Source organism: Neomonachus schauinslandi, chromosome 9 (assembly GCF_002201575.2).
Source record: "Neomonachus schauinslandi chromosome 9, ASM220157v2, whole genome shotgun sequence".
Classification (NCBI taxonomy): domain Eukaryota; kingdom Metazoa; phylum Chordata; class Mammalia; order Carnivora; family Phocidae; genus Neomonachus; species Neomonachus schauinslandi.
This window is the reverse complement of record NC_058411.1, coordinates 41,524,867-41,547,657: the sequence shown is the minus strand read 5'-3', so window position 1 is coordinate 41,547,657 and position 22,791 is coordinate 41,524,867. Positions and strand designations below refer to the sequence as shown.

General features: G+C 34.8%; 1 protein-coding gene across 1 annotated transcript; it reads left to right on the top strand.

The window, feature by feature from the left end:
- The first annotated feature begins 14 nt into the window (after window positions 1-14).
- On the top strand, window positions 15-20,731 carry AP5M1 (adaptor related protein complex 5 subunit mu 1). Its single transcript, XM_021701532.1, is given in 9 exon segments — window positions 15-505; window positions 4,677-5,040; window positions 5,042-5,323; window positions 11,127-11,354; window positions 12,702-12,841; window positions 13,722-13,807; window positions 13,896-14,014; window positions 17,041-17,137; window positions 19,779-20,731. Coding segments are annotated over 9 exon segments (1,473 nt in total). The 5' UTR covers window positions 15-431; the 3' UTR covers window positions 19,862-20,731.
- The last annotated feature ends 2,060 nt before the right edge of the window (window positions 20,732-22,791 follow it).

Below are 22,791 nucleotides of genomic sequence, written 5' to 3'. Positions count from 1 at the left end.
CGGAAGTGGAGCTGCGCGCGCGGGGTTGGCTGTCGGGAGGGGCCGTAGAGGGAAGCCTGCAGCCGGTGAACCGCAGAGAGGCTCGTCGCTGGGGCGAGCGAGGAACCATGATCCTTGCGGGCCACCGTCCCGGAAGTGGCCCTTAGAGGAAGAAAGTACTGGGGTTCCTGGGGAGGAATGCTTCTCGGCATTCTAGGTGAGGATTCACAGAACTTTTGTGGCATGTGTTGACAGGAGGGACTCAGAGGTTTTAGTCACTCCACCTGAAGGAGCCAGCGTCTCTGCTGAGCCCAACCTGTTTGTGGTGGGACAGAAGGTGGCTCAGGTTGGGTGAGCCTCGGATCTTCTGGTAGGAGCCCCTCTGAGAAAGCTGGTCTGCGTCCTTTTTCCGTGACGACCTTAGGGATGAGTTGATGCTTTAGTGGCTTGTCATGGCCCAGCGGGCAGTGTGGCTCATAAGCCACGAGCCGGGAACTCCACTTTGTGGCACCGTCAGATTCTCCAGGTAAATGCAGTTCGAATTCTCAGGGGTGATGGATCGGAGGGATTGATAATGTACTGTAGTTTGGGGATGTGTCTTTGTCCGCCGCCTTGGGCTAGTTACTTAACTTCTGTTTCATCTGTTTAATGGAAATTTTAACACCACTACTTAATAGTATTGTGAGAATAAAACGTGTTGATGTTTGGCACATATTATTATGTGTTTTTCAATATTAGTATTACTGTAATAAAAATTAACTTCACCTGCTTGGGATTGAGATGGAGATGACCAAAGGAAAGGAAAGGAAACTTATTGAGCACTGAACGTGTTTCAGATTTTTCTACTTTCGTTAATAAAGATCATTCAAGGACATTTTAGCTCATTCTTCAGGAAAATCTTCGCTGAGCAGTAAAAGACTGTTATTTTCATATTATGTTTCATTCTTAGAAACTTTCAGGTGGATTACTTTAAAGTTCCTCATTGTTGAAGAAAATTGGAAAAGTACAAAAAATAAAATCGTATTCACTTTTTCTTAGATTGTGTAGGCTGATCTGGCTCCACTTTTAGAATATGCCACATTCTATCAAAATAGCTCTGTGGTGAGAATTATACAATAACTCATGGTAAAATGTAAGTGGCAGTCTGTAATCTGTATCACCTTTTATTCTTGGTGGCTATTGACAGTTCTTTCTTGCCAACATATTTATTCTTCCCTGAGGAAAGCTCTGTAGGGAGGTAGCATAGCTCTGCATTGAGATTGAGACAGATAAAGATGAGTGTGATTTTAAATGAAAGTGGTTGGCAATGTGGATATGAAAAATTCCCTCTTCACAACCTAAACATTTTTTGTTACTGAGGGTATCAGAGTTAAAGTTTGCCATTTTCTCCCAGGATACCTGGCTTGCTTTGTTGTTGTTGTACCTTAAGTAAGGAGTTTAATAATATTTAATATGGTTCAGGAGCCTCATTGGTTGGTCCAAAGTACTTATATATTCCTTTGAGTATCTTTATTTCTGCCATTCTCCTCCTCCTCACAGGTAACTCTTACATGTTTGTTGCTATCCCTTTATTTTGTGTTTGTTGGTGCATTTTTCAAATTACACAATTAAGTGTGCTATAGACTTCATTTTCTTATATTTGCCAGACTTCTCAGCACTATTTTTAAGAAACATCCATGTTACTTTGTGTTCATCCAGAGCAGCGCTGTCCGGTAGAATTTTCTGCAATGATGGGCATGAGAAATGTCCTAAATCTATGCTGTTTAATATTGTGCCACTAACCACATGTAGCTATTGTGCTTTTGAAATGTAACTATTATAACTGAGGAACTCAGTCTTGTTTAATTTTAAGTTTAAATAGTCACCTGTGGCTAGTGGCTCCTGTTTTGGACAGTGCAGATCTAAACCATTGCTCTTTTGTACTCTATGGTTTACATCCTCTATGTTTTGCCTGTCCCCTTCCCCCAGTGATGATAATCCCAGGTTGCCTCCAACTCAGCCATCAAAATGGTGATGCAGTAGGTATCCTCAAAAGGCTCATAGGGCCTATCTATGCTGATTTTGACTGAATATTGCGAAATAATTAGCTCTTCAGAATACTTTCTCCAGTCTCACTCTTCTCATCAGCAGTGAGCAAATGTTCCTATATCTCCATTCTTTCCTAACATTTATTCTACTTCTTGTCAATATTGCTATAAAGGATATCTTATTTTCATTTGCATTTCTCTGTGTAGCAGTGATTCTTAGCCCTTTGGATTTCCTTTTCTGTGGATTGCTTGTACATATCCTTGTCCATTTTATCTTTGAGAGTTGCTATTTGTCTGTTTGTTTTCATGTTAATTTTCTCCTGAAAATTAATTCATTGTGTATTCTTGTGTATTCATCGTATATTCTCGATACTAGGCCTTTGTCATTTTTAGCTACTACAGATATTTTCTCTCATTTTGTCATTTTTAACTTTATATATCACTTGATTAAACAAACCACTAATTTTATTACAGTCAGAGTAGTACTTTGGGGGTTTTGTTGAGGTCATACTCTACCCTTATTTTCCAAAGCCATCTTCTTACATTATCGTCTCTTAACTTTATCATTTTATCTGTCATGTTTAGGTCTTTAATCCATCTTCAGATGTCATGTTAATAGAGGAATCCATTATATTTTTCTCTATAGTGTGGGCCAGTTTTCCTGTATGTTAAATGTATTTTTTTGGTATATATATATATTTTTTTTCATTGATTTGTGGGACTATTGATAGTTGATTATGTTTCTCTTATAAATATTGGTCTGTTTCAGTTCTATTACTTTATTTGCCTATTCTTGGACCAGTACCATACTGTATTTATATCTGTGACTTTGTAACTTATCTTAATACCTTACAGAGATAAGATTTTTTTTACTGCTTATAAAAATAAGTTCCTTGAAGAACTCATTGTTGCTTTCAGATTTTTTTTTTTTCTCATTGTACTCAGGATATTTCAGAAGAAAAATTCAGATATGTTTGGGTGGGTTTTTCAGTATCTCTGTGGAGGCAGCAAGTTGGGTTCAAATAATTCATCTGTCACTTATTAATTCTGCATCATTAAAGAAATTAGTTTTATTATTTTCCATTTTCTGAGCTCTTGGGCCTGGTGTAAGGGCTAAGCATACATACCCTGGCATATTACCCACATATATGCCAAAGGTTAATGGCCATCATTTAAGATTTTTAAAAGCAGATGGTCATTCCTGTATGTAATTACGTTTTCCCAAAACAAAACTTGGTTTAGATTCAGATTTAGAAGTTTGCTGTCCAGATATATAGTAATAGTATCAGCTTCAGTATGGCTTACTTTGTTATTGTACCCCATAATTGTAGGGCCAGGGTTTGAGTGCTATTTTAGAAAAGGTCTAGAATAAATCTAAAATGATAGGTTGAGTCATCCAATAAAAATATTTATTGAGCACATACAAGGTATTGTGTACAGTCCCAGATTAACTTCTTATCTTTACATCCAATATTGAGATTCTTACACTTAAGAAGGACTTTAATTATCCTCTAGATAACCAAAGGGTAAAACACTGGGATGGAGTTTAGTCCACAGTTCTCAACTGTTCTTATCCAGAGACCCAGAGAAAGAAATGGCATTCAGCTGCTAAGCCATTACTGGAGGGCTAGCTAAATCTTCTCCTTTCTCAATCAAAAAAGTACATCAGAATGTGAGTGATAACTAATATAGAGATAACTTTGAATACATTCCTATTTTTCTTTTTAAAAATTATTAGTAAACATCAATATCTTATTAGGGATATTAATGAAAAAAAATTATTTTGGCCAGGTGTGTTTTTGCTTCTTGATGAGAATTGCTGATACATTTAGATACCCCTTTATTGTACAAATAAGAAAATAGACTTAGGGAAGTTAGGTGACTTACACAGAAGTTAATACTAATAAATGACTTTGTTCTGGACATTAGAGTGGAGAGAAAAGGAATAGGGAAAGTACATCTTTTTTTTAAACTAAGAAAATGTGACATAACATTTCGTAAATGAGTAAAAGCATCTTACTCAGATTTTATTTCTATTACCTCATAATATCTTTCAGGGCCATAGAGATAAACATTTTTATTACTAAAGCATTCTTACATTTTAAGGAGTTGGCAAGAAGACTCAGGATACTTGTTATTCACTATTAACTGAGTAGAATAGAACATTCCTTTTACATTTGTATCATCTCAGCTAGTGAATCCAAAATTATGGCAGGTTAAATTGAACCACTTCTTTGATTCTGCTCTACTAAGATGGAATCAGAAAAGAAAAAAAAGGCCTTAGTAGATGCCTAAAAAGTGTCCCAAGTATACATTCCTGGCCTACCAAGCAGGAATCTGAGTGACCAAGAAACTAGAATTTTGAATTAGAACCATGTACTTTACCTATTTAAAAAATTAACTAAATTGAGCTATTTTCAGTAATAAATAATGACATTATAATTTGAGATAATATACCAAGTATACAACAGTTAGTTACTACAGTAGAAATTTAACGTGTGATACATTGTTTTGGTTGTGGATTTTGTGGGTGTATGTATTATTGTGTGTTTTGTTGTTATTGTTAGTCTTGTGTTTTGGGTTTGTTTTTGTTTTGGGGGTTTTTTGGATTTTTCTACTTTTATTTTCCTTGGAAGAACCATTTATAATATTTTTGTTTCCATAATTCAGACGGTATCCAACTGTTGAAAAACGAGCCAAAGTCTTCAATGGAACAAGTTATGTGCCTATTCCTGAAGATGGTCCCTTTCTTAAAGCACTGTTTTTTGAACTTAGATTATTGGATGATGATAAGGACTTCGTAGAAAGTCGTGATAGCTGTTCACACATCAATAAAACATCTGTCTATGGACTCCTAGTAGGAGGTGGAGAACTCTGGCCAGTTGTTGCTTTTCTGAAGAATAACATGATATATGCTTGTGTTCCACTAGTTGAACAAACTTTATCCCCTCGTCCACCATTAATTAGCATTAGTGGAATTTCACAAAGCTTTGAACTTCTTTTTGGGATACAGGATTTTCTTCACTTGGGTCAAAAAAAATGAAACTGAGTTAAACACAAAATTGAACCAACTGCCTGATTTGCTTCTACAAGCTTGTCCATTTGGAACTTTGTTAGATGCCAACTTACAGAATTCATTGGATAGTATTAATTTTGCTTCTGTGACACATCCACAAAAACAGCCGGCCTGGAAAGTTGGAACATACAAAGGAAAACCACAAGTTTCTATTTCTATCACTGAAAAGGTAAAATCCATGCAATATGATAAACAGGATATAGCAGATACATGGCAGGTTGTTGGAGCTGTCACTTGCAAGGTGAGATTTTCTCTGATACTTGTTTTATCATACCATTGAACACCTATGGAGAAAAGTAAAATTTTCTAACTTTATTTTACATTGTTATATGACATTCTTGATTTTTATCATAAACAGCAGTCATTAAATGTGTGAAATTTTGCAACATTACCTTTTTGTATTCCTTATGAATTGAATTTTTTTAAAAGATTTTATTTATTTAAGAGAGAGAGTGCACAAGCTGGAGGGAGAGGCAGAGGGAGAGGGAGAAGCGGACTCCCCGATAAGCAGGGAGCCCGATGCGGGGCTGGATCTCAGGACCCTAGGATCGTGACCTGAGCCAAAGGCAGACGCCCAACCGACTGAGCCCCTTATGAATTGTATTAGTTATATATGGCTGCATACTGAATTGTTCCATTATCCCCAAAATAAACATTTATTATCGTCATTGTTCTGTGGGTTAAGACTTCAGGAACAGCTTAGCTAGGAACTTCTAGTGTGGAGTCATGAGATCACAGTCAAAGCAGCTGGAACTATAGTTACCTGAGGGTTTGATTGGGGCTGAAAAATCTACTTGCAAGGTGGCTCACTCACATGGATAGCAAATTGGTGCTGGTTGCTGGTGGGAGGGCTCAGTTCTTTTCCATGTGGACTTCTCAGTAGTCTAAGAATATCCTCACAACTTGGTGACTGGTTTCCTATGGATCAAATGATGAGAGAGAAAGAAAGAGAAGGCACAGGTAGAAGCTATTCTTTTTATTACCTCAGCTGAGGACAGATGACATCACTTTTACCACTTTTTGTTCATTAGAAACAGGTCACTAAGCCCACTCCACATTCAAGGGGACTAGAATTAGGCTTCACCTTTTGAAAAGAGTAAAAGAATTTGTGAAAATATTTTAAAACCATCATATTTGATATTTTCCATTTCCTCTAGAAGGATGAAATTGACAAATCTTTGAATTAATATCTAAAACCATTTTGAAGGGCTCTTACATTATTTTTAAAAGTTTGTAGGTTAATATAGTGTTCTCTGGTTTCAGGATAGAAAATAGGAAACGGCAATAGGAGTAACAATATAATTAGTAGTGAGGAGTGCCATTTTGAATAATGATCAAAAATTAAAGCCTTCCATAATTTCTGCAAGTACATATCAATAATACTTTTATATGTCCTTATTTTTCTGATATCCTTTATTCTCTGCACTTATGAATATAAACTTTTTAATAAAAATGTTGAGTGGCTATGTACAAATGCTCTAGATAAAAGTAGATTTCAAGAACAGAAAATTAGAACAGTCCTGGCAGACAAATTGGGTCTTTCTTTTCCTTTTAACCTTAAAGTAACTTAAGAGTTTATGTGTCTATTTTAAACTCACTTCTATCATGATCAAAAATACATTCCAGTTATTAACTTATTAGAAATAACTATTATAAATGATGGGGCACCTGGGTGGCTTAGGTGGCTAAGTATCCAACTTTTGATTTTGGCTCAGGTCGTGATCTTAGGGTTGTGAGATCGAGGCCCGTGTCAGCTCTGCACTGGGCATAGAGCCTGTTTAAGATTCTCTCTCTCCCTCATCTGTCCACCCCACCCCCAGTAAAAAAAAAACAAAAAAAACTATTACAAATGGCTCTAAAATTGAGGTGTGTATGGATTATGTCATTCACAAATCTTAAAGTAGTTGAACCCTTCTTTCTCATAAGTCTGTGAAATAAAAGGAAAATTCACCATTTTTGTTTTTCCCTTCTGTGGCAATAAATAGGGAATATGTTATATATAAATTTGCTACTAATTAATATCGTGGTGTTTAAATATCTCAGCTCATTGATAGGCTGACTGACCCTAGTTTATTGCTCATGGGAATTTTGGATTGGTTTCTATACAAATTATCATGATGGAGAACTTTCTTCTTTAAAAAACTTTCTTCTAAAAATAAAAAGAATGGGGGTGTGCCATAATCCATGCACTAAATGTTTCTTTAAGCTTGTATGTAAATAGTACATCTGTTAGCCAAACATTTTTTTTAAAGTTCTTCAGGAGGTTAGTATTTAAAGTTTTATTATGAAGCCTATTATAAATGGAAATAATTATCTTCATTTAATCTTAGTCCTAGTAGAAAACCTGGTAAACCAAAAGCCAGTGGACTGAAGTTCTAGTCCTCATTCCACCACTAATTCTTTGGTGTCTTTGGAAAAGTCATAATTTTTACAATCGTTTCTCATTTTTAAAATCAGGTAAGTTCCTAGGTCCCTTCTGTTTTCCCTTCACCTAGTTAAAAGTGAGATTTACATATGCCAGATTGGCTTAAAGGGTAGTACCCAGGTTTCATCTAGAATGACTGTCCTCATTCTATAGTAAATGACTGATGATCTGGTATTTTAAATCACTAGGTAGCAGATAATCCATTGGTGGCTTCCGTAATGGTTGCAATTTTCCAATCCCTCTAAGAATCTTAGACTGATTTAATAAGCATAAACTGAATATTTAAATATTATAATAGTATTTGCTATTAATATTTGCTCATTTTATTATCTCCATAAATATCTGTCAAAAAACAACTTTTTTTGTTCTTTCTAGTTCACATATAGAGTGAAGTTGCAGATAGTTTGAAACTCAAAACATTAAAATATTTTTTTCATGACTGCATAGTAATTTATTTACTTTTTAAAATTTTTTTAAATTTTATTTTATTATGGTATGTTAATCACCATACAAAACACTAAAATATTTTTAAGTTTTGTGGTAAGGTTATTGGACATCTTTATTTTCAAATGTGATAGACATTATTGTAACTGTTACCAAAAAATCTTTATGAGGTACTACTACCTGGTACTGTTCATAATGCCTGCCGGCTAAGTGTTTACATTGTATAGCAGATATATTCTTGAATTCACACATATGTCAAGCAGTAGATAAAACATAAGAAAGTGAATCATGTCACATTGGAATGGAAAACAAAGGTAGGGTACACAGTTAGAGAAAGATGCCCATTCAGTAAACATTTTTTTGAGTGTCTCTTGTATATAGCAATGTGCTAGGCACTAGAAATACAAAGAAAAATATAACAGTTCTTGCTTTCAAAGAACTTAAAGCTTCAAGAGGGAAACAAACAGGGCACAGACAAATATCTATAGGGGGTGAGCAGTTATTGCATGATGCGGACTATGTATATGATAGTAGAACTACCTGCTTGCATTTGCAGCTAAGCATTATACCTGCTAAATTCTATTAACTCTTAAAATATTTGTTCAAAATGGTGTTGGGAAAATTGGATAGCCACATGCAGAAGAATGAAACTGGACCATTTCCTTACACCACACACAAAAATAGACTCCAAATGGTTGAAAGACCTCAATGTGAGACAGGAGTCCATCAAAATCCTAAAGGAGAACACAGGCAGCAACCTCTTTGACCTCAGCCAAAGCAACTTCTTCCTAGAAACATCTCCAAAGGCAAGGGAAGCAAGGGCAAAAATGAACTATTGGGACTTCATCAAGATAAAAAGCTTTTGCAAAGCAAAGGAAACAGTCAACAAAACCAAAAGACAACCGACAGAATGGGAGAAGATATTTGCAAATGACATATCAGATAAAGGGCTAGTATCCAAAATCTATAAAGAACTCATCAAACTCAACACCCAAAGAACAAAGAATCCAATCAAGAAATGGGCAGAAGACATGAACAGACATTTTTCCAAAGAAGACATCCAAATGGCCAATAGACACATGAAAAAGTGCTCAATATTGCTCGGCATCAGGGAAATCCAAATCAAAACCTCAATGAGATACCACCTCACACCAGTCGGAATGGCTAAAATTAACAAGTCAGGAAACGACAGATGTTGGCGGGGATGCAGAGAAAGGGGAACCCTCCTACACTGTTGGTGGGAATGCAAGCTGGTGAAGCCATTCTGGAAAACAGTATGGAGGTTCCTCAAAAAGTTGAAAATAGAGCTACCATATGATCCAGCAATTGCACTACTGGGTATTTACCCCAAAGATACAAAAGTAGGGATCTGAAAGGGTACATGCACCCCGATGTTTATAGCAGCAATGTCCACAATAGCCAAACTGTGGAAAGAGCCAAGATGTCCATTGACAGATGAATGGATAAAGAAGATGTGGTATATATATACAATGGAATATTATGCAGCCATCAAAAGGAATGAGATCTTGCCATTTGCAACGATGTGGATGGAACTGGAGGGTATTATGTTGAGTGAAATAAGTCAAACAGAGAAAGACATGTATCATATGATCTCACTGATATGAGGAATTCTTAATCTCAGGAAACAAACTGAGGGTTGCTGGAGTGGGGGGTGGGGTGGGAGGGATGGGGTGACTGGGTGATAGACACTGGGGAGGGTATGTGCTCTGGTAAGCGCTGTGAATTGTGCAAGACTGTTGAATCTCAGATCTGTACCTCTGAAACAAATAATGCAATATATGTTAAGAAAAAAAAAAAAAGAAGAAGAAGAAGGTAGCAGGAGGGGAAGAATGAAGCGGGGGAAATCGGAGGGGTAGACGAACCATGAGAGACGATGGACTCTGAAAAACAAACTGAGGGTTCTAGAGGGGAGGGGGGTGGGAGGATGGGTTAGCCTGGTGGTGGGTATTGAGGAGGGCACATTCTGCATGGAGCACTGGGTGTTATGCATAAACAATGAATCATGGAACACTTCATCTAAAACTAATGATGTAATGTATGGGGATTAACATAAGAATAAAAAAATATATATTCAAAAAAATATATATATATTTGTTCAGATCTACCAAACAAAACACATCAATAAGCCTTCTATGGCCCAATTGGCTAGTTTTAATTGGGTGCTTTAATAGAGGTAAATGTCAAGTTAGAGTTGAGGTAGAAAGGAAGAGCCTTTTTACCATGAACACACAAGTAAGGTGTATCATTCTGGTTGGGTCAGAAAAAGAGCCATTACAAGGGTTTTGGGAGTAAAGGTATTTAATATAGGATTTAGGGCTTACTAAAAATAACAGTTAGTTTAAAACTTTATGAAAGTGTGAAAAATAATTTTGAATTCTGTGAAGCTCATACCAGGTGTAAGAGGAGTTGAGAGAATAAAAATTATGATCTTCTGGCTGCAGCCTTCCAGAAACAGTCACTAATGACTTTAGTCTGGAGAAGCCAGAATTCACAGATAAGTCTGAGATGCCACCATGTCTATCTGTTACAGCCTCAAAGCAGAAATTCATGGAAAGTTCTGAAAAGTGCTGCATCTGGCCACCACATCCTTAAAGCAGGAGCTGAGAGGTCTGTGAAGCTGTCATATCCAGCTTCCATAACCTTCCAAGAATACTGGCTTCCCAGTTGCAGGGTAGAAAATGATTAAAGAGGTAGATGGGAGCCAAACAATGAAAGGCTTAAAAGTCATGCAAAACTGAGGGGAAACTATTGAAAGATCTTGAGCATGGATACCATATATTTAGAATTCTGTTGGTTCCAGAAGATGGATTGATTAGAGGAAGGCGAATCTAGATGCATTTAGAGGGCTGTGACAAAAATTGTAGGGGCCTGTACCAGTGTGTTTGCAATAGGAATGGAGAGATGTCAGTGGACTTAAAATAGCTTTTTAAGGGTTTAGATGTAAGCAGAGGGCTCTAAGAAGTCTCTCCTAGTTCCTGCTTGGTATCTGAGAGTATAACAGAACCACTAACCCGAACACAGAAAGCAAGAATAATACCTTGAAATAAAAATGAGTTAAGTTACGGGAAATGACTCAGATAAATTTAGAAAAGCCTCACCCAGAAGATGTATGCCTCTAAGATCTTGGTAATATCTGTTTCTGTTTCCATTACAGTGTGACTTAGAAGGAATCATGCCAAATGTTACCATCAGCTTGAGTCTCCCCACCAACGGGTCTCCACTTCAGGATATTCTAGTTCATCCTTGTGTGACTTCTCTTGACTCTGCTATTCTGACTTCTAGTAGCATTGATGCAATGGATGATTCTGCATTTAGTGGACCTTACAAATTTCCATTCACTCCTCCTTTAGAGTCATTCAACTTATGCTACTATACTTCGCAGGTAAACAACCTTGGAAAAGTTGGGACTTTGCTAATCTTCATATTTATGAATTCTGTTGTAAGCAAATCATTCATACTTTTGGCCCACATGAGAACTTTTCATTATTAACCAGATAGTAATTGATGAATGAAGATGAAGATTCAGGTCTTTGAATAAGATACTTCTTCTCTCTGGTGTCTGTAATAGCATTGAATGGTTTTCAAAGTCATGGGATCTTTTTTTTTAATGTTCCCTAATAAGGACTCCATGGTCATAGGATAGATCCTGATATAACTTAGTCATGGTTTGAATTATAACATAAAATTCCTGTAATCCCAGGCAACTGGGGTGACAAATACATAATATTATTTATAGATATTGTTTGTTGAATAACTGTTGTGTCAGACATTGTCCTAGGCACTTTACATGTTTTTTCTCCAGTACTTTTAAAACCCTTAATATAGGTATTACTGGCCCCATTCTACAGATGAGGAGAGTCTCAGAGAAGTTAAATGACATGCCTAAGGCCTTATAACTAATAAGTAACAGAGTCTGGATTGAACCCAGATCTTCCACACTCCAAAACCCAACTTCCTTTTTACTATACCATTTGTCTTTTGTCCTAATTATGAATCAATAGTTTAGAAAACCTACTCAAGCTACCTTACATAAAGGGAATTTATTTTGATAATATAAGAGGCAATCTGAGCGTCATTCAAGGATAAAAAGTAGACCCAGCCTGTACTGGGAATAGAACCAGAAAATCAAAATTAAAATCACCCTGTACTAAGTGTCTATACTGTCTGTCTCATCTCTCAGTTTTCTCTTCCAGCTGGCTTTCTCTGCTTCCACATGACCTATAACTCTAAAACCTTATGCTACATAAGTAGAGTCTATTTATTACTTCAAATGTACGGGAAAGAGTGATTGGCTTACTTCAGCCTACAGATAGTTTCTCCTTCAATTAGTTACTGATAACCAGTTGAGTAAGCTACTGCTGAGCTAGGGGGTGGGGGAGTCACAAAATACACATAGGGAACTGTGAGCAGGGCATCAGTGAACATTATGTCTAGTGCACATCTTATGTTGCAGGTCATAGAGAACCTGGAGGAGGGGAACCTGGATGAGCAAGCAAGGAAGAACAATGTATTGCAAACCTTTGTAAGGCACCTTTCTTATCTCTGGAAACAGAGAAGGAAAAATCCCTGCCTTTAGAACGATAATGGCTCCCTCATCTATAATCAAAACAGTGTAGAGTAATCTACACATAATAACTACATTACTACAGGCCTTTTTCTCAATCATCATTGGTATTTTAGACCCATTAACCTGAGAATTATACAAAAATTTGTTTATGTTTGTTTCCAGGTCCCAGTCCCACCAATTTTGGGTTTTTATCAAATGAAAGAGGAAGAAATACAAGTAAAAATAACAGTTAACTTAAAACTTCATGAAAGTGTGAAAAATAATTTTGAATTCTGTGAAGCTCGTATACCTTTTTATAATAGGTAAGAATAAAACAACCTGGTACCATGATTTCTGCCTTTCTTAGTACATTCCCATTGCCCTACAGTAAATTATTTATCTTTGTTTTTTTACCTTATTTTTAAGATCTAAAAACTTTATTCAAATGAATGCTGATTCTGAACCAAAATTCAGTCATAAAAATAATCTCTTTACCTTTAAATGTGTCTTCATTTCTCTAGTTAAACTTACTAGTCAATACAGGAAGGCATGTGATGTAATGAGCACTGGGTATTATATAAGACTGATGAAACACAGACCTGTACCTGAAACCAATAATACATTATATGTCAATTAATTGAATTTAAATTTAAAAATGTTAATAAATAAATAAACTTACTAGTAAATACAAACTTAAGCCGATGTAACTTCTTTAGGGATTATTTCACTACTAGCTTTATTTCTAGCAATTTCTCTGTGCTCTACATAGAAGTCAAACCCAACTATCAGCTACCTGGTGAATTAAGCCAATGGTAACATAAGATTACTTCCTCAACAGTTCTGCTTTTAAATTTGTTCTGCAGCATAGTTCTTTTCATAGGATGCCTAAAGATACAGTGAAATTATAGTTTTAATGTTATGTCATTCCATATGACTGTATTAATATGTTCTTTATGATTTTATAGTTGTCTTCAGAATTAATAATGAAATGTCTGTCATCACCAAAAATATTTATTGTGGTTTTGGTGTTTTTTGATATATAATATTTATTATTTGTTCTACTTTATTCTGCAAACTTCAATATATAAATCTGCTTTTATGCTGTCCTTCTATTAAGTAACACTAGCTGGATTTGACTTAGATCTCTTTAAACTCTTCTATGATCATTTTTTTCTTTCTATTTTGTCCTTTTCTTTTTTAAAGAGGTCCAGTCACACATGTGGAATACAAAGTTAGTTTTGGCCAGCTTGAAGTATTTCGAGAGAGAAGCTTATTGATCTGGATTATTGGTGAGCTTTTATTTATTGACTTTTTTAATTCATTTGTTGTAGAATCTACTTACTTTAAAATAGCTAACTGGTACGTTTGTGTTTTTAGGACAGAAGTTCCCCAAATCAATGGAAATTAGTCTTTCTGGAACAGTCACTTTTGGAGCCAAGAGTCATGAGAAGCAGCCATTTGATGAGATTTGCATTGGAGGTACAGCATATTTAAAGGTAAATACATTTATATGGCTCACTACATTAGAAACCCTTCCTTTGTTTTTAAATTGCGTATATCTAATTGATTTTTAATGTATTCTAGCCATTTTTTGTGGGAGAACTTCTTGTCTGTGCTAAGTCTCTTTAGATTTTTGTGAGATTTCTTTTTGTTTAGTATTAGTCACTTTCTGTTTCATTTAATACTTAAAAAATTTTTAAGGTGAAACAGTTAAGTATAACCTTAACACATCAAAGTAACCAAGTTCTATTTCCCAGCTCTTAGTTACCACATTTAAGATTCCTATACAAAAACTATAAGATGTAGCCCTTGCCCTCTAGAAATTTTCCACTGATGCATGTCAGTAATTGATCAGTGCTAACTGCTTTTGGTATTTGAAGGAAACAGTGAGCATTTCTGACCAGAGTGGTCAAGGAAAGCTTTGCAGTAGAGATGGGAGTTTAAGCAAAACTCTGAGGCCCAGATAAGCATGAAAATGAAATTTTGAAGATTGACCAACATTTATATAGGTAAATAAATGACTTAATCAAAGGAATGAAGGATGACAAGGCACACTTAGGAACCAGTGCTAGAAATAGTAGTAACACATCAGGCTGGATAAGTGATTTAGGTCTAGATTGTAGCTTTGGAGGGTTTGCATTCTGACTTTTATTCCTTTGTTAGAAAATGTTTTTAGTTTTATATAGATCTTTCAGAAAACAATACTTTATGAAGATCAATCTGGAATGGATGTGAGAAGGTGAGTAGGAAAAAAATAGTAAAACTTGATTCCCGATGAAAGGTAGTAAGTTAATGATGCTGAGTGTCACAGAAAGAAAGAAAGACTCCTGGAGAAGCTGTGATAAAGGTAAAGCATTCGTCACTAATTAAATATAGAAACAAAAAATAGTTTTAAGTCCAAGATTTAAAAACATTTTTAAAAAAATGTAGCTTCAATCAGACTTGAAGCTCCAAGAGGGCAGAGACCATATGAGTGTCATTCATTCATTATTTTTATCACCAACATCTAGTTCATTACCTACCACATAAATATTTGATGAAGGATGAATATACTTAAAGTACTAATATGGAGAAAGTTGGGAGGAAGTGGTATACATATCATGTATATTGCTGGTGATAGCAACGTATCCCAATGTAAGTGTCTAGTAGGTAGCTGAAAACCTAGAGCTAGATTCTCAAGAGAGAATTCAGCAGTATATAAGGATTCAGGAGTTACCTTGTGGAGAAAAAAATCATTGAGGCAGTGGAAGTGAGTAAGATCAGAAAAAAAGAAAGTAAGTAGATGATTTAGAAGACCCAGTGAGAGGAATTGAAGGGATGATCAGAAAAGTAGCAGGAAAACCTAAATAGAATGGTAGAGAAATCAGAGAGATTGAAATCTATGTAATAACAGTTAGAAGAAATGGTAGTGAAGTCAGAAGTGCAGGGACACCTGGGTGGCTCAGTCCCTTAAGCGTCTGCCTTCAGCTTGGGTCATGATCCCAGGGTCCTGGGATCTAGTCCCACATCGGGCTCCTTGCTCAGCAAGGAGTCTGCTTCTCCTTCTGCCTTTGCCACTCCCCCTGCTTGTGCTCTCTTTCCCTCTTTCTCTGACAAATAAATAAAATCTTAAAAAAAAAAAAAGTACACTAGTGATACTCATTTCTTCTATCTTGGCTTCGGCTATATCCACAGCTTTGTTTCAAGGATTGTTATAAAAATTCCTACTTCCGGATACTTTTTAGAAAAAATATGGGATGTTACTACACTATAGGTCTTGCAGAGGTAGGGATTCTGACTTTTTTTATTCATTACCATCACCTACTCAGTTATAATCTCATTGCAAGCATGTAATACATATTTGTGTTCACTGAATAGATTTATTTTTATAATATTTAGTTATATGGAAATCAATCTTATTATAACTTCCAGAATCCAGAATTATACCAAACAAGCAAGCAGAAGCCCTTTACAATTAGAGATAATATAAGTTGCAATAGGAAAAAACATGCTTAAAAGATCACAAAATTTACATTCTATGTATGTGGCCCAGTTAATTTGGCAATCAAAAGGAGAAAGTTAGGAAGTAGGAGAAATTTGCAGGGATGGGAGATAGAAGAAGAAGTGTAGAAAAGATAACAGGATATTGCAAAATCAGGAGCTTTTAACAGCAAATATGAGAACCACAGCAGAAGGACACTGGAGCTCACTTGATAAGACACAGACCTTTGATAGTTCATGTGAATATCACTATGACTCAGGCACCCCACCACTATGCCTTCAGAGAAAGTACTAATAATGGCCCTTTCTACAATAGCACAGTATAATAATTGGCATTTATACTGATGATGCCACATTATCAATTAAATCCAGAAATACGGATTACATTTTAGAAAGGTTTCATAGGTGAGAGAAAGGATGATTTCTAAGCTTAGTTCTAGAAAAATTGAATTTTAGTTTTCTGGAGAATTAAGCAGAACATCTCATTCCCTCCAAACATGAGATAAACTGTTTCACTTTTAGTAATTGTATTCTTGTGTTTTGCTAGAAAGTGTATACATTTCTGCCTGTAAAAGAATTATGATCTGAAATATATCACAATCATATAGCCTTAGAGATAGAAGAGAATATGCAGAATACCAGACACCCTAAGGGAAGAAGCACCAGTTTTTGTTGTCAGTGGAGTCTGAGTTCACATGCCAGCTCTGCTACTTAAATTCTGGGATGCTAGTTGCTCCCATCTCTGAACCTCAGTGCCCTAATTTGTAAAATAGGGATGCTTTGCAACATAGATTACAGTCCATATTAGTGAAGTATCTGGTGGGTGTTAAGCACTTCCTAATGACAACATTACAAAGAAATGGTCCTAATGCAAAGGGGGAAAGGTGTATGTGTGTATGTATGCACGAGAGCACACCACACACATTTTTATTTTGTGAACTATGTGAAGTGAATCGCTAAAATTGTGTCAAGGGAAAAAAATGTGACCATCGCTTTTATCAAATAATCACCTCAATTTGGTGTATTTCTCTTCTTTTTCTAGCTTCATTTTAAGATCTTAGATTATACACTCACTGGTTGTTATGCGGATCAGCATTCAGTTCAAGTTTTTGCATCAGGAAAACCAAAAATAAGTACACGTAAGTTGTACAGATGCAAACTAACTTGAGGGAATTAAAATGGTGCTATACAATTACTACCTAAGACAAAATTAAAATGTAATAGAGATCAGAGAATAATCCTACTTTATAAAAATTCTGACCTGATCCTATCCTGTGTAACAGTATGTGTACTTTACATTGGCCTCTGCCTTCTCTTGTTTATAAAATGGTCTGGGTGAGCAAGAATTGGTATAGAGGTGGGCTTTAGTATAAAGTTGGATTTGTTTTGCTCTGGTTATAATATACTTTTTTATTCAGAAGTTGTTCCTCGACAAGGGTTTGAGTCTGGCTCAGACATTTTATTAGCTGTATAAATTTGGACAAGTTAGTAAACTTCTCAAAGTTTTCGTTTCCTCATCTATAAAAGTGGAAATAATAGTACTGTTTATCTCGGGATTGTTACGAGATTTAGATAAAATTATATTGACCAAGTGCCTAGCATGATGCTTAGCATGTAGCATGGATTCAATAAATGTTAGATGTGATTATTATTTAAAATTTTAAATATTTTTAGCAAATGCTATAGTCAATGAGCATTATTTAGTGCCCTCTCCATTTTATAAGTAGGAGGGCAATAGAAAGAAGGTTTCCAGCCTTCGGTGAGTTTATTGGTTGTCAGTAAACATATATACTGTATATGAAAACACAGGGAGACAAAATAATTTATAAATGAATTCAAAATTATTTAATTCAGATCAAATATTTATAGTAGCATAGAACAGAAAAGTAACTAGAATGAGTTTAAAAGTTAGCTAAACATAAGCAGAACTCTTAAGTTTTATTTATTTAAGTAATCTCTACACCCAATGTGGGGCTCAAACTCATGACCCCAAGATCTTCTGACTGAGCCCAGATGCCCCTAGGTAAATATTTCTTAAACTAAGGATTAGGATCCCCAAAATAGGTAGGATAAGACAGGACTTTGTACATGAAAGTTTCAAAAGGATTACAGAACTCAGAACTACAGAATTCTAGGCGATTACTTGTGAATGGCAGTAATAAATTCCATGTAATGTAATCAGAATAAGTCATAATTCTTTACCTCCTTAGGATTTCCCTATGTTTTCTCAGGCATCGTTTTTTGGTTGTATTTTAAAGAAATGTATATACATGGAAGAGTCTTCAAGATGCATTTTTTTATTGAAGGCATGATATAGTTATATCAGTTTAGACAAACCATGCTAAATGCAAATATTTTGGATTCTATCTATGGGATACTGAATGCAAACAGACCAATATTTTAGACTGTATGGGAGATATGTTTTCTCTTTAGGTAATGTCTAAATATTTTAAGTATCTTATTAATATTAACTAAACATATTGTAGCAATTCTCAAAGCATAATACAGGATGGGGTGGTTCAGTAATGTACCTGCTTAATGTAAAATATTACTATATTTTAATATAAATTAATATAAAATATTAATATATTGAATAAAAGAGGTCATCTTATAATGCATCATTATGACCAGTCTTTTATTTCCTTCCTGTTAGTTTCAGAACACGACTACCACTTTGTGCAACTAAGACCTTTATTTTGCCATCATCTTGACAATACAATTTATTTTCAACATATACAACTTAGTTCTGAAAATATTAATGCCAATAATAATGTTAATTTAAATAATAATAGCTAACATTTATTGCTTACCGTGTGCCAGGCACAGTTCTAAGTATTTTACGTGTGTTAACTCATTAATCCTCGCAACACCCTATGTGAGAATTGCTATCTCCATTTTACAGATGAGGATGCTGATGGAACAGAGGGATTAGGGTCACGTAGCTAATAAATGGCAGGACTGGGAATCAAACCAAGCAGTCTGGGTCTGGAGCCAGTATGTTGTGTTGCTTTTCAATGTTTACTAGGTTCTCAGACTGAAGAAATAAATAAATAAATAACAAGGTAATACATCTTACCTCTGTCTTTTTCATTATGAAGAAAGGCATGAAGAAGAAAGGTAGAAAAGGCAGAATTAGATATTCACTAATGTGTGTAATAATCAGAATTTACATGGGTCTAGCTCCAAATGAGCATTATTAGCTCAAATTTACATATCAGAAAACTTTAGTTCAAAGAGGTTGTCATTTGTCCAAAGCTATAAAGCTATTAAAACAGAAAACTTAAATTTGATCAGAACTTTAAGAAACCATTGAAGCAACTTTTTAAAAGTATTACTAGAAAGTGGAATGTTTATTTCTCTCTCTAAAACTTGGAATGGGTAAAGAACAGCAAGATCAGGATAAGGACCATGGTGAAGAGAGGTCACATAATTGGAAACCAATAAAAAGTTTTAAATTTTTTTTGTAGTTGATGTCATGGTCCATAAGAAACAGAATTTAAGGAAATCATGAGAAAAATTGATAGAAGTGGAATAAATGAGGGATATTGGCATAAATTTGGCATAAACAAGCTCAAAGATAGATTTAAATATTTAATAAACCCATTTTTTAAAGTTGTAAAAATTACAATGCCTTGATAAAGTGAAATTAAAATAAGTATTTCAAAGTGTTGCCTTTCTTGAAATCATTGTGTTCCACATTTTTAAAATATGACTGCTCTCTCATTGAATTTTTGTTAATGTAATACAGTCTTATCATTTATTTCTTTTTTTTTTTTATAGACCGGAAACTAATTTCTTCTGACTATTACATCTGGAATTCTAAAGCTCCTGCGCCAATAACATATGGATCATTATTACTGTAATTATCTCATACTTAAATAGGATTTATATAATGGTAACATAAATTAAATCATTAGTCTTTTATTTTTAATGTGTGTGCATATAACCTATGAATGAAAAAAGTCATTGATTTAATTATAAAAATGCTCCTGTTTAATGTTTTTAGCCTGACATAGTTTGAAAGAACATTTTAAAGACTAATATTTCCTATTTTGTTACCCTTTGATCTTACTCAAATATGATTCAGAGCAGAAAACAGTAGTGATTCACTTTAGGCTTATTTTAAACTAGTCCTGGGTCACCCTACCATATATACTTTCCTGTTCCTGTGGCAGACATGGCTAATCAGTTGTAGCCTTCTTTCTCCACTGAGCCTTCCTGGATATGGGCTCAGGCTCCTTCTCATTGCAGAGCTGCAAACAGCCACTCCTGATGGATTGTAGATTAAAAGATGGATGTGCAAGATAAAAAACTCTGCTCTTTCAAACCTGAGTAGTAAGATCCTGGTACAATGTATTGTTATAGAATACCAGAAACCACTGTAAATCTCTTGGGGAAAAAAAAAATAACCAGTCAATGAAAACAAAGGAATGTTGTTTAAATAGTAACCTGTTCTTAATCAGAACTTTCTTATTGACTAATAAAGAATCTGAATAATTCTATTTAAGGTGTTTGTTTATCTCTGTTCTAGAGTTACTTTTCAGGTAAGCTTATTAATCTGCCACAATAACATTTTGCTCAGGATGTCAGTCAGCATACTAAGAGGGGTGGGATACCTTTAGAAAATGAGCCTAGTGTTTTGTGATCACTTAATGCCTGCAGCCAAATTTTTTTAAAGATAAATTTAGGTATAATACTGTTTTTCATGTTTATTATATGAAAATTCTTCATGAATTCAGTGAAAATTCAAAAGCTGTTCTGTGGGTAGAGAGTATTAATCTTATTTCAGTGTCGTGTAGCCGCTTTCCTTTAAATTTATCACTCCTGCTTTCTTACTAGCATTCTCTTGATTTCTTCAGGAACCACCCTGTCATACTTTTTATTCTCTGTCTTTACAAATTATATGTCTCATTCTGTTTTCAAAGCAGTTCCTTGTCAAGTTGGACTTTAAGTGGCCATTCAAGAAAAGATGAAATCTCAAGATCCTCAAAAGTTAATCTATGTCAAGTTTCTTTTTATGGAACAGAATTAGAAGCGTTATAAAAAATATGCATTACAGATTAATATTCAATTAAATTATCTCTTCGTTTCTATTTTTTTAATCAGTCTCCTAAGGAAAAGCTTAGAAAAATCTTCTAACTCCTTGAAAGAGAGCTATGATAGTTTGAAGGGAGAGTGCATATAAATTTAGGATTTGAAATATGGCTTTTTAATTAAGGTCAATCTCACTCGTTATAAATTCTCATTTTCTGTAAGGCATTATCATGGCAGAATGCTCTATGTTCAAAATTATCCTAAGTAACAAAGAAAATAGAATAACTGCCTGACCAGGACTTTAACTTATTATTCTGGCTTAATCATAGATAATGAGTAGTTAAAATTTTCCTTTTGGAAGAAGAAAAAAAACATTTCGCTTAAGTTATTTGATCTCTCTTAAACTCAAGGAAAGCTTAACGTTTAACTTATGTTAATATTAATGGAGCCATTTGGACATCTTGATTGTATAAATGTTGAGTAAAGTACACTAAGATAGGCAAGAGGCATTTATCTAGTAAGTACATAGATATCCAGTATAATAATCCCCTAAACTTTCTTTCTAAGCAATCAGAAAAACCAGTGAATCTTTGATTTGACATTTCTAGAAGCCTGAGGAAAATCAAGGGAATACTGGACAAGTGTAGGGCGAAGGGGAACCTGATGCCATCTGTTGCCATTCCATTCTAACATAACACTACAGAACTAAAACCAACTCATGTTTTCATCCTGTTGAGATCAGCTGGGCACACTGTGATGCTTTTGATTTTGTCTAGAAACCTGTCACTTCAGGATAATTTCTGAAGACAAAGTCTGTTTCCCGTTTGGTAGGTGACCTGTTTAATGTTTTCCCTGTGTCTGGGAACTCCTTAGTGTAATTAGCGACCTTTGAACTCCACAACTAATCCTGAGCTATTTTGTATTCCTTACTCATCTTTAAGGCTGGACCTTTCTTTTCTTCAGAGTCCGCTGCCACAATTAAAGAAGAAACAGCTGCATTTCAAAGGGATTCCGATTCCAGAAGCTTAATCGTGATTGACATGTTCTTATTCTAAGCTATAAGACACTCTAAGAGTCCTTTCTTGGGTTAAAACTTCAATCATTTTCTAAAAAATTATCTATGGATTTTATTCATTTTCTTTGATAACTATTCTTTGCATTTTTTAACTTGAAAGATGCTTTGCATTTGTGGTGAATATGAGCATCTACTTCCAGTGAAAGATTTGGATGGTGTCAGACATACTCTAGATGCAAAATTGCTAAATTCCCTTTTAGTGCCAAAATACGATTATGAAATCTGATGTCTATCATAAGGGTAATTATTCTTCAGTAGACCCAAAAGGTACAAAAAGTGTTAAATTTCTGAAAATGTACTCTAAAAAAAGTAGTTCATGATTTTCGTAAAACCCTTCTTCATTTTTTACTGAACAATATTTTTAAAACTTTATAAAGCTGGCAATACTCTTATAGTGTAAGGTAATTAATACCCTTACAGCGGTGGGCACTTTTTATTTTTCCTTTTTAAATTATTGATTCTAATGTCAGGTTTGAAGTAAATAGCCTTATCAGGAATTCTTAAGAAAATTATTTGTGTAAAAAGTTTTTTTTTTTTTATTAAACAATAGTCTGTCTCATAAACTTTATTTTTTTCACAACAACTCAGTATTTCTGAGTTAAAATTATTGTGGTTTTTATACATTGTATGATTTAAGGTCTTTCAAAGCACAATTTTATACCCAGTAACAACTAATATTTTTCT